General features: G+C 38.0%; 2 protein-coding genes across 4 annotated transcripts; both read right to left on the reverse strand.

Moving 5' to 3' along the window:
* Positions 1 to 512: 512 nt before the first annotated feature.
* Positions 513 to 4,258, reverse strand: LOC126607710 (delta(24)-sterol reductase-like). Of its 2 annotated transcripts, none has more exons than XM_050275417.1 (3): positions 4,094 to 4,258; positions 1,312 to 2,579; positions 513 to 1,214 (listed from the first exon to the last, which is right to left on the reverse strand). In XM_050275417.1, exons 2-3 carry the CDS (start codon positions 2,557 to 2,559, stop codon positions 756 to 758), a joined length of 1,707 nt encoding a protein of 568 aa, XP_050131374.1. In that variant the 5' UTR covers positions 2,560 to 2,579; positions 4,094 to 4,258; the 3' UTR covers positions 513 to 755. The 2 variants fall into 2 exon arrangements, with proteins under 2 accessions (XP_050131374.1, XP_050131375.1); XM_050275418.1 differs by lacking the exon at positions 4,094 to 4,258 and adding an exon at positions 2,980 to 3,423.
* A 1,474-nt stretch (positions 4,259 to 5,732) lies between these two features.
* LOC126607902 (tricalbin-3-like) lies at positions 5,733 to 10,276 on the reverse strand. Of its 2 annotated transcripts, XM_050275606.1 has the most exons (9): positions 9,028 to 10,276; positions 8,374 to 8,615; positions 8,170 to 8,188; positions 7,813 to 8,018; positions 7,554 to 7,663; positions 7,367 to 7,465; positions 6,523 to 6,964; positions 6,247 to 6,394; positions 5,733 to 6,110 (listed from the first exon to the last, which is right to left on the reverse strand). In XM_050275606.1, exons 1-8 carry the CDS (start codon positions 9,864 to 9,866, stop codon positions 6,294 to 6,296), a joined length of 2,058 nt encoding a protein of 685 aa, XP_050131563.1. In that variant the 5' UTR covers positions 9,867 to 10,276; the 3' UTR covers positions 5,733 to 6,110; positions 6,247 to 6,293. The 2 variants fall into 2 exon arrangements, with proteins under 2 accessions (XP_050131563.1, XP_050131562.1); XM_050275605.1 differs by having other exon boundaries at positions 5,733 to 6,394.
* Between the last annotated feature and the right edge of the window lie 1,774 nt (positions 10,277 to 12,050).

The following is a 12,050-nucleotide window of genomic DNA, read 5'->3' on the forward strand; positions in this document are numbered from 1 at the left end:
ATAAACCACACACCATTGATAAGTTAATAATGCGTAGATAAGTTAATAAGCCAATAATGTGTAGGGAAGTTTACTTTATTCTCATGCACAAGTTTTATTTTCAGACATTAAATTGAATAAAACAAAAGAGAGCTAAAAAACAGAAATAAGAAAGATGCGACAAATAAAAAAAGAGTACGGAAATGATTACCCTATAAAAGAGGCTATGGCCTTGATTTGTTTATGGATCGTTCACGTAAATGCAAAGCCAGGTTTGGCCAAATTAAAATCTGCAAACCAGGTTGAGTTTCTTTGTGCTTAAAAGTTAATCAATACTTCGATCTGATGATATTCTTCTTCACTTTAAAGTGAAATTCTTATGTTCGAATCTCATTGATGGAAAATTCGATACCAAATTAATTTGCCCATTATGTAGCATAACCGAACTCTCACTCTCCCTAATGTAAAAATATCAAAGTAGTTATAATAAAATAACAAAATAAAAAGTTGGTCAGCACTTGATACCATAAAACTTAGAACGAAAAGACGACGCAACATCATTAAAGGTAACGTGAGTCTTCAAGTCAATAGAAACATCCCGCGAGTCTCAAGTCAATAAAAACACCCAAAGTCCCGTAATCCATACGAAAAACACTCGAACATCAGAGCTAAAGCAGCATCACATGAAAGAAACTACTCAGATCAGACTGACTAGAAATCAAGGGCGAAAGGAAAAGCAACAAGTCCTAACAGAATCCCCAGCTAAAAAATCAAAATCAGTAGTCCACTGGCTCATCAACCTCGGCGATAGGAGTCTCAAGGATGGCTTGCTCGGCTTCCTGCACCTCCTTCTCGGTCTTCCTTCCCTTCTTGGACTTGTAGTACACACTCATGAATGTTCCCACAGCACCATACTTCCTCCTGCAGTTCTCGTAATGCCCTGCATCAAACATCCTCCAGAAGTTCTTCTCGTTCAGCTCGGACACAGCATACTGAGGCTGGAAACCATGATTCTCAATCAGCCAATTCTCCATCCGTCGAACTGCTTCTGCACCATCAAAAACCTCACCCCTCAGGACGGGGCCCGGTGCATAGTAGACACCAACATCTGTGTACATCTGAGAGTAATGCGTGTCTCCCTGCCTGCGGTGTTGCTCAAAGCCTGGTTCGGTGTATATCATTGTCTTGATGGGATTCTTGTACATTCTGTGAGGGCAGAGCCAGATGGGGTACACCTATAGAATCAACAAAACAGGATTAACAAAATGGATTAGGGAACATGATTAAAATCAAAAAGGATTTTCGAGTTTAAGTAACACAAGACATGTTTACCTCCATCTCATGGTGAACCCATTCTAAAGCATCCCCAACCTTGTAAAGAGGAACAAGCATGTCTTGAATGACGTGATTGTCGTGGTAGTAGTTTCTAATGGCTTCACCTTGAGTAGCCTTGAGCAGAGAAATCTTGGGTGGCATCATCCAGCCCAACAAAAATCTGAACCACCACTGATCAGCAAATGGAAGGATAAGCTTTCCCTCCCAATAAATACTCCGAGTGTGCCTGTGGTAGTAGTCCCTTGTCGGGATGTATTCTACAAACTCCCCTTTCTTTAGTGCTTTCTCGGCATGCTGATAGAACCAGGGTTTAAACCACCACCCAACTTCGTTAATCACATTCCCCTTCTTCTTTGCTTCTTCTTTTGAAGCATATCTACCCGTCATGCACACAGCTTCCGTTGGAGTATAAATCATGGTTTCAACAAAGTCTGGAACCTTTTCGGGGTTGTCCTGATCTCCATCTCTCGGAGCAAAAGAATCACTGTATGCCTGTGCAATCTCTTTCAGATTTCCCACCACAGGTTTGTATGTCAGCCTCATGTATTCCTTGATGGGTATCAGCTTGATCTCAGCAGAGACAAGAAGCCCCAATGTTCCCTGAGACCATGGAATAGCATAGAAAAGATCAGAGTACTCATTATCCCTGGTGGCTCTGACAACTCGGCCATCTGCAAGAACAATCTCATAGGCCACAACTGTATCAGAGAAAAGTCCATAGATGTGAGAGCTTCCTTCAATTCCATAGCCATTAATGAGACCACCAACGGTAAGATCATCAAACTCAGCAACCACGGCAAGGGCGAGATTCAATGGAACAGTTACCCTGGTTATCTGCCCCATGTTGACTAAGGGCTCAACTTTTGCAATCATTCTCTCTTGATCAATTTCAAGGACATTTCGGAATGCAGACAAATCAACCTCAAAATGACGAGCCCGCTTGTAGTCAACATTCCTCATTCCAACAGCTATCCATGGTTTTCGTGCTGTGCAAACAAGCCCATCCTTTGATGGGTTCCTGTCTTTGAGCCGTTTTACGACCTTCTGAACATTTTCATCATGTTCCTTTTGACGCCTCTTGTAGGACTTCATCTCAGATCTTATATCCCCGAGGTATGTGAGAAAGTACATAGTGAAGGAGATGGGGAGCACAACAAAGATAACAACAATCCATCGGAATTGAACAAGAAAGTCCACCACGGCCGTCTTCCTCCTTGGACGCAGTGGGGTTTGAAGATCCGACATCTTGGAAGTGGAGGCCTACTCTGTTGTACGAAAAATATAATTGTTAGGTAACACAATTGGAATAAAAAGGTATATACTTCTATACCATATTACATGGGATTAGACATTCTTTATACATTACACTATCTGTTACATACATGATAAACAGATCACCCTCATGCTGATTGCAGCAAACGCAAAATTCTAATAACGTTACATGGCAATGTCAATGAAAGCTACAATACAATACAAAACCAACAAATGAAGGAGAAAGAGAAGTGACAATTCAACTATAACTGATACATGAATGCAACAAAGATCTTGTCCATCTTCTACCCAAAAAGGAAGTACAGATAAGCTAGGATTGGTACCAAAACTAGATTGATCCGCAAGCAATCTGCGCTACAAATTTATAATTCTCAATTTTTTTCAGAATCTTACCAGGCATGTAAACTTTCCTTTTTGAGATTACTATAGCTATAGTTGGAAAATCGAGTGTGACGCGTAAAACCCTGATAAGGATATGCAATTAGAGTTCCAGAACGGATTTTGCTTCCACATAGAAATTAGCTCAATTTGCATATGGTGAGTTGTCAGATTTACAAGTTACTAGAGTTCGCAAACACAAAATGCACAACAAATCTTTGTCTTGTCGAGTAATGCTACACTTATCATATTTTTCATACCACATTCGTACCACCTCTCTAACAGAGGTTGGGCACACCAACACATGTCGGTCCCATCTCTATTAGAGAGGTGGTACAAATGTGGTATGAAAATTATGGTAAAAGTAGCATTTTTGTTGTCTAAATTGACAGTTACAACCTTAATGGCAATTAGTTATTGTAAACATACGTTGAAAAAAAAAACAACACATGCTACATGCTTGACAAGAAAATTGATTTTCCAAAACTAAATCATAAATAATATCCAGATATAGTGGTACCACTTTCAAAACAAGAACCTTATACATAAAGCCCAAACCCAAACCTAAGACCTCCCACGGTCCCACGTATAAGTAGAGAGAAATATCACTGTACCGCAGTCCGAGAGACCTTTAATATCAGCTAAAGCTTGAAGAAGAATTAGAGACTTCTCAAATTCAAGATCTACTTCTCTTTACAAATAATTTTTTTTTATTACAAGCGATACTACTAAAAATAATTTTTTTTATTAAGAGCCATGTTACTATTCTAAGCTAAAGGAGAGTAAGGGAGCTACAGTACTAAGGGCAGTAAGGGAAGAGAGGGTGAGGGTTTAAACCCGAGACGCTGCGCCTCAACACACTCTAACAAAGTCCAGCAACACTCAATAGGAGACTTCAGAAAGACTCAAACCATACTCTGAAAGCTCCATGTTCTCTCGTTTTCTCAGGAAACAAACAGATCTCAGCACAAAAACACACCCAACATTCAACCCCCAAGCCAAATAGAAAACAAATTCGAACAAAAAGTCGCAAAATTTCAAACTCTAACGAAACGGCTAAAATCTAGCAGTAATCAAAACACAATGTTAGAGAGAGAGAGAGAGAGAGAGAGACAGACAGAGAGAGCACCTGGTCCTGAAGATGGCGAACTAATTGCAAGAGAGGACCGTAGAGGAACCAACTTTTAATGGCAAGTCTGGAAGCAACCAGAGTGAGTGATTGAGGGAGAGTGGAAGCGGATCCCCTCCGACCCAAAGTAAGTGAGCCTAAGATTAAATGATCTGGACCATTGAAATTTAATTTAACGGTTATAATTATTATAATTTTTATAGAACCTCTTATTTATAATCGTTGGATTAAATTTCAATGGTCTAGATTATTTGATTCTTGAGCTCAGTTCCTTTGGATCCAGAGGGGATCTGATTCCCAAGTGAGTGACAAAGTGACAATGCGTGTCTGAGGCCCAGCGCATTTATTTATTTATTTTTTTAAATTACTGAAAATTTTAAAAAATGTAGAGAAAGTAAAACGAAGGGGGCAAAAGATTGAAGAGCCCGAGACGGATCCAATCAGAAGGAAATCTCCACCAACCAAACCAATAAGATTCGCTGGCTGTCACGTTTTGGACTCAGCCCACCACCATGTGCCACTTCCGGAATTTCCCATGCCGCGTGTCATGCCCCTCTTTTTTAATATATTGTTTTTATCATTTTAATATGCTCAAAACAAGGATAATATGTCTAATGTTGTTATATTAAATCGATGAATTTTTTTAATTGTTTTTCTATTTATATATATATATATCTGTATTTTTAGTATATTGAAAAATTACTTTTTATCATTGATTTATCATATGATATAACAGTTAGTTTACTTTTTAAATACATAATAAATATTAATTACTCGTGAAATTTGATTTTAACGAAAATTTTATTTGCAAATCTATATTGTGACAAATGTTGTTAGAATATAAAAATTGATTATGCACTTCAAATTTATAAAACACAATAAGGAAAATTTGTTAATAAAATAAGAGATGCAAAATAACATTTTCTATATTGTTAATAATAACTCATTTTGTTATTCGATATTGCTTGGCTATTTATTTGTTGTTGGTGAGTGAATAATATTAATGGTAGTCTTTGCCCAAAAAATTGTTATACGTGAGTCATTAAAAAAAACAATATTTTGAGATATAAAAATAAAGGGCACTTTTTATGGAGAATCATCATGATCCGTGAATCGCGATGATCATGATCATTTGACCTTTGTTCAAAAGGTAGGTTAAAATGTAGACGATATCTTTTTCTTTTTATATGCAATGTTTTGGATCGTGATTCCATTTCTTAATCGTTTTACATGCCCTTATATCAAATGATGCACACAACACACGTGAGGGTTATATTCCCTTTTACATGCCACAAATCTTTTTTTGTATTATATTCGAAAAATTCTTAAGTACTATGTAGCACTAAATATTATAAATAACTGAAATCGAAAATAAAACGACTAATACACTTCTTTAACATCTTTAATACAATAGAGAAATTTCCGTTTCAAAACCACATCTTTGCATTCTACGGCTATTAATGCAATGAGAAATTATGTTGCGCTCTCTTTTTCGCCTCTGCACGCTAAGAGATGGATGTGTAAAAATCACTTCTCTAACACAATTTCAAATAACTTGGAAGATGGCCCATATTAATATTGTGAATCCACTTCAATTATTTCACCATTGAGATAGGCCCAAATCTAAAATACAAAGTAATAGCTTGAAATATGAATCCATTTCCAAAATTTCATCTTTGGGCTTTAGGCCCTTATACATTTCTAACATCAAATCAATGAGTAAATCATTAGTTGTTTCCAGTCCCCAAATCTAAATTACAGAACCTTTAAAACCTCCTTGTTTCAGAAGAGAAAGAAGAAAGGCTATATGAACAGTTAGTAAAGAGAAGATACCTGGTAACTATCACACTACCTATGGAGGCCTCTTGCAAAGAAAATGAAAGAAAAAAAAGCGAAAAATGCCGCCGATGGAATTTCCTCTGCAATAATCACAAGTATACAATGTGTAGAGTGGACGTTGGAAATGAATTCAGTCGGTAAGTCCGTCCATCTTGAAGTTACCGGAGAGTTATCCACCCTGCCATGGACGAGGGTAGTTCTCTGAGAAATCCAAACTCAAGTGACGGGCTACACCGAAACAGTAAGCTGGATAATGAGCTATAATATATTCAAGGAGTAATGTGGAACCAATGAAGAAGGATTTCCAGTATTACTTTATTATAGCTAGTTTTGAGATCTAGTTCTCATGCTCCTTCGCATCTCAAGGATTGAAAATATTTGAGCCACCAATGTTGAGTGCAATTAGCACTGACATGCCGGCAAGTAATGAAAGCCAAAGTAAGGTGGATTCCATGGATACTCCTGCATTTCACAAGTTTATTTTTAATCTTTTTGGAGGATGAGGAGATGACACCAGTAAAAAAATCAACAGTAAATCGCTAACTTACTACTTACATAATGATGTAAGAGGTAAAATAGAGATTAAATACCTTGAGAACCTTCCGAATTATTATTGGAATTTGAAGGCACAGATTCAGCATCAAGTCCACGCCGCATTTTTGAAAATTTTGACCCTGTAATTGAGATATCATCCACAAGTTTGGCATTTCCTGTTTCGGATGCCACTATCCCTTGAAATTCTTCACTCACAATCAAAGCTGCTAGAACGTCCATGAAGGATTCTTTGTCTGCTTCATTTGCAGGCTCTAGTTTATCCTTTTCAGAATCAGACAACTCATCATCTGAATCTGAAGCTTCGGTATCCATAGAAGCCACCTGAGTTTTGTCATCCTCTTCATCCTCAACATATGCTTTATATGTCAGTCGAAGTAGTATTTCACCAGCAGACTTCTTTTTAAAGAGGCCCCAACCTCCTTGCAGTACCACAATCCTGTCCGTCGGTACAGTGTCTTGGAGAGATCCCAGATCAACCTAGAAATGAACGAAGTATTAATGGATAACTATTTACTTCCGAAAATCTGAAAGTAGAATTTGCCTCTGAAGGCAGTGAATTCAACCATTAGCTGCTATATCATGCGGCACATGCGCAATTAGGCAGGAATAAACTTTTGGGATATTTTTGTCAATTCTATCTTCATCTCCTTTTATCCCTTATCTAAGTTTAAATTTTTATGGAGAGGGGAAAAAAGGAGCATTTTTGCGCTCCTTAGAACTTTAGATGAGAAGAATCAAATAATGCAGCCATATCTCATTCTTGATATAACCCTCTACCTCAAAAACACAAACATTACATGCATGCATCCCAATCATGTATGCTACGACCATGCCAATCCTGAAAACAAGTTCAGTATTTGAAAGGATTAGATCTTTTACCTCTCCTGTACCAACAGTTAAGTCTGCGAATCCAAGAGAATCGTTGACTTGGATGTATAATTTTTGTTTTCTAGGGTTGGCCACAAGTATATCAAAATCCTGCCAGCACATACAAACACATGATTCCAAATTTACATATACAAATTTTACAATATAGTAGATGAAGCAACACTAGAAGACGGTTCACCTGATTCCAGATCGGCTCACCAGGGGGTCCAATAACAGTAGTTTGACTGTTTTTTTTACTGCGTATAATTTGATCTCCCAGGCTTAGTGTAACATAGGGATCCGTTTTGCCTGAAAAATTAGATCAACAGGTTATTGAGTCTCTAAACGAAAATGGACAAGTGAATACTTATGATATTCTTATCATAAGCCAACGGCAGCTTAAAAAAACATGAAATCAAAACAAATGAAATTATTTCACATTAGAAGACATTCGTTACCATAGAAAACATAGGAAAGCTTCCGAGCATCTACGAGGGTCACTGATAATTCTCCAACAAAATCCTTGTTTCCTTCTTGTATGTCCCCTGACTTGAAATCATTTCCGACTGGGCCAACTGCTTTTCCTTTCTGGAAATCCAAGACAATCTTTTTTGGGCGTACAAATAATCTAGGTAAATCCTCAGTGAGAAGTTTTGTCAAAAACCTACAAAATGCATTTAGGGATCCAAGTCAAAAGGTGAAAGAAACAAACAAGCATACAAATCCAGAGTGAATACTAGATTATCGACTTGTTGTCTACCATTAACTTTCGCATAGAAAAAATTTAACGATTGAGAATGATGAGATTCACTTACATTGAGAGAACAGGAATTGCTGAATTTGCCCAATCCATGCAGAAATGGACGAGAGAAGAAGATAATAATCAGTATCTTCGACATAAAACGATTTAGCCTAAAAAAATGCAATTAACATTATATAAAACAATCTATCTTATCTACCAAACATAGTGCTATAGTACCTTTAGTAAATAGAAACATGGTTATGAATATATGACATACCCATCAAATTGAACAGGCGGAAGGGCGACAATTCAAATTTGATCTTGGGAAGTGAAACAAAAGCCCATTGAACGGCTCCCACCCAAGGCGACGTAGGTATTAGCCGTAACTTGACCCAAAGTTCCCCATCAATATCAAAATCTCGAACACCAACTGGCACGTAAATGGGAATAATGCTAAATTTTAGTGAGAGCATTAACAGCATACGAGCACCACCAGTATAACGTAGACCTATTTGGTACCTAAATGAAATAAAGGGATATAGAATCAGTGTAATGGAAAATTGAGTTAGCACAGAAAGTATTTTGACAAAAAAACAAAAACATGCAAATCAGTTTCATAAAGATCTACCCTGATGAAAAAATGGTAAGGATGTCAGATCAATTATCTTAACGTTTGCTTTGATCGAACTCATCCACTAAATTCATTGTTTTATATCATTTCGTAGCATCCAATATCAAATTACATCTTAGCGGCCCAACAAATATTAAGCTTTGTCAACTTACTAAACAGGATATTCAGCAGCACATTGCATTAAGTTCATCATTCGATTTCCACATAAACAATCAGTCTATCATGAACATTGAAGTAGAGAAAATAAGCAACCCAATCAAACAAAACACAAGCATAATTGAATTGAAAATTTTAACTCACTGCAGATCATTAACGCGGCGGGACGTCCTCCGCTCGACATTCCTAACAGACAACGGCTCGTCCCCCAGCGAAAACTGCTTGATTTCAACTCTCTCAACATAGTCAGGCTTCTTCAAATCATCAATTACCGGCTGCAGCAACCCAATGAGCCAATTCTCAAGCCCGGCTCGATAAACCTTCCACAGCTTCCCCAACACCATGTTCACCCACTCCACCGACTCCTTCCTCTGCAAATCCTTCTCCAGAAACAGCGAAAAGCTCGTGGGCACTTGCGGCCATGCCTCTCTGCGGCCATTGTCACTACCCAGCTTGCTCTTCTTCCTTGAATTCCACAATTTATCAAACGCGACGCCTACAAAGAAGAAGAACACAAACAACCCCCCAATGTTTCGGTTTATTGGAGGCGATGGAATGGGATGTATCACTCCCAGCTGAGTTCTGAGCTTATCCACAAAAGGGTCCTCCTGAAAGCTGGTGAAATTGCTCCCCATTTGAACCGGCGACTCTTCGGAAAACTCATCGGCTTCCAATTCACCGGAGAAACGATTTATCACCAAGTTTTTCGCACCCCGTCTCGCTGAATTCGTAAGCTCTATGTTCATGGAGGATCCCGGAGCATCGGGGGGCGAAATCGCACAGGAATTACAACCCCATTTTCTTCTGACGCTTTTTCGAGGAAAATTGGCGATAAGCAGCTGCTTTCTTCTTCTTTTAGATGAAGGGAGGGAGAGGAAGTTGTGGGTTTTTGTTGGGCGGGCGAAATTTCCACATGGGCAGTGAGGAGGAAGAGGCCGCGGCTGCGAGAAATCGAAGCTCGCAGAAGTTGATTGCAGAATCATTAATTAGCGGCGGAGATAAACTCAGAGCACCTGATTGAGATGTGAATGTAGGAAATTGCATTGGTAAACATGGATTCCGGCACCGGCAATTCAATCCAAACTCCCAACGGACCAATTAGCAGCAAAAACTCAAAAGAAAAATGGCGAAAGGAAAGTTCCTTAGCAGCAAAAGCGCAGTCGTGGGAGCTTGGGATGTTGCTGGTAATCTGTAGTGAATTGGGAAGAAGCTGAAACTTCCATGAAAGCTCAGAGACTACGGAGTGGAAATCGGAGATGGAAAGAGAGAGAGAGTAATGGGTTTTGTTTCTTTGTTTCGTCGAGAAAGTATTTGCGTGTGAAAGTTGAGGCAGGGAAGAGAAGGGAAGAGGGAACAAAACTCGTTTGTGATTCTGGAAATTAGCGTCAACATTAAAAGCCTCAAATATGTGTAAGACGTGGATATTCCCAACCTTCCTTTTCCTAATTTCCGTCTCCCTTCTCTTCTCCTTTTTTTTTTCGTGGAAAATTAAATGCACGTGGGACGGAAGCCGACGCGGTTCCCCCGCTCTTTTGCTTTTTCTTCCTGGTTTGGCGCCACTCATTTTTTATATTTTTTAGTAAAGATAAAGAGACTAATCTTTTAGTCCAATTATGATTTATGAGATTGTTACTAAACATGTTAATTATTATTTAAGTAATAATTTAATTATTAACAATTACGTCATATAATTTATAAAAATTAGTTTAAATAGATAGTTTTTCTAGTTTTATTCTTTTATTTTTTTAACAAACAATATTTATCTACGTTAAGAAGAAGGGAATGAGCTTAGAGCAACTCCACCCATGGAGCCCTCCCCCTGGCAATCCACTCTTGAATCCACCATTTTGAACAGTAACTGCCATAAATGAATAGTAACTGTCATAAATGAACAGTAATTGCCATTTGCATCTCCACCCTTGGAGTCCTCCCCCTGGCAATAAACAATAAAATATTAGTTTTTTTTGTTTGTTTAAATAATACAAAATAAAATTATTTGTAATTTCGGATAAGATTTTTTAAATAATTCTCGTTGCGCCACGTGTCATTTTATAAAAAAAAATTTATTTAGCGATGGATTTCGATAAGATTTTTATCCAATGTCATCGTGCGACGTGTCGTTATCTTTTGAGAATCTTTGACGATAAATGGAGAAGAAGTGGTATTTATAGAAAAGTAAAAACAATTTTTTACAAATTTTTTTTCAGATTTTTTACAATTTTTTCCATTAAAATTTTTTTTTTTCAAATAATTAATCTCTGCCGTTGGATTTAAAAAAAATTGAATTCCAACACTCCAGATTGTGCCACGTGGCACAACGGTAACTTTTCTTAATTTTAAAACTATTTTTTCTTTATTTATAAAGCATATTAATATCGACCGTTGATCTCAGATCGAACGGTTGATATTAAATAAGATTTGTTTTATTTTTTTTACCGTTGAGATCCAACGGTCCAAATGAAGGAACCGTTGAGATCGAACGGACCGTGGGAAGCCACGTGGCTTCCCAACGGTAACTGACAGCTGCTGCAAGTGGCCTGATTTTTTTGAAAAGGTGTCGGGAGACGCGCCCCCACGCGCGAGTGGGGTGCACGCGCCTGACAGAACAAAAATAAAAAAAGGGTTGGAGCTCGGGCTGCTGGGCTGTCACAAATTGACAGGCCCCCTGCTCGAGCCTTCTTCAAGAGCTTGGGCTCTTCATGGCTGAGGTGATTCACAGGGCCTCGGGCCCTTTCTTCTCCCCTGTCCCCCGGGCTACCAGCAAGGTTGGACTTGCTCTTAGTCACACAATTGGCTAACAATAATGTGATTTCAACTCGCCTTTGGCAAAAATTGAACTTAAAACCTCTCACTTGCAAGTGAAGAACAATACACCTAAACCGTAATACTAAGTAGTTTCTAGTATTACTCTTTAATTATGGCTATTTCTTTTTTTGTTAGAATAATATGCCAGTCCAACTCCAATTCACTTATTATCTAATTATATCATCTCTCAATAGAGGTAAAGCTCACAAACACATATGGGTCATATTTATATTGGAGAGATTGTACAAATAAATCGTAAAAATAACATTTTTTTTTATTGAAATTTGATTCAAAAGAAAAAAAAAAGAGTAAACAAAGAGAAGCATAGTAAACACATCTACTTAGTCCACATGATGGATACA

This window comes from Malus sylvestris, chromosome 16 (assembly GCF_916048215.2).
Source record: "Malus sylvestris chromosome 16, drMalSylv7.2, whole genome shotgun sequence".
In the NCBI taxonomy this organism is placed as follows: domain Eukaryota; kingdom Viridiplantae; phylum Streptophyta; class Magnoliopsida; order Rosales; family Rosaceae; genus Malus; species Malus sylvestris.

Excerpts from the sequence above, each read along its gene's own strand:
- LOC126607902 (XM_050275606.1), bottom strand. The coding sequence starts at position 9,866 with ATGATTCTGCAATCAACTTCTGCGAGCTTCGATTTCTCGCAGCCGCGG. Across the intron at positions 8,616-9,027 it reads CGCCGCGTTAATGATCTGCA|GTACCAAATAGGTCTACGTT; the intron begins GTGAGTTAAAAT and ends TATTTCATTTAG. Across the intron at positions 6,395-6,522 it reads TAATTCGGAAGGTTCTCAAG|GAGTATCCATGGAATCCACC; the intron begins GTATTTAATCTC and ends TGTGAAATGCAG.
- LOC126607710 (XM_050275417.1), bottom strand. The coding sequence starts at position 2,559 with ATGTCGGATCTTCAAACCCCACTGCGTCCAAGGAGGAAGACGGCCGTG. Across the intron at positions 1,215-1,311 it reads GGGTTCACCATGAGATGGAG|GTGTACCCCATCTGGCTCTG; the intron begins GTAAACATGTCT and ends TTGATTCTATAG.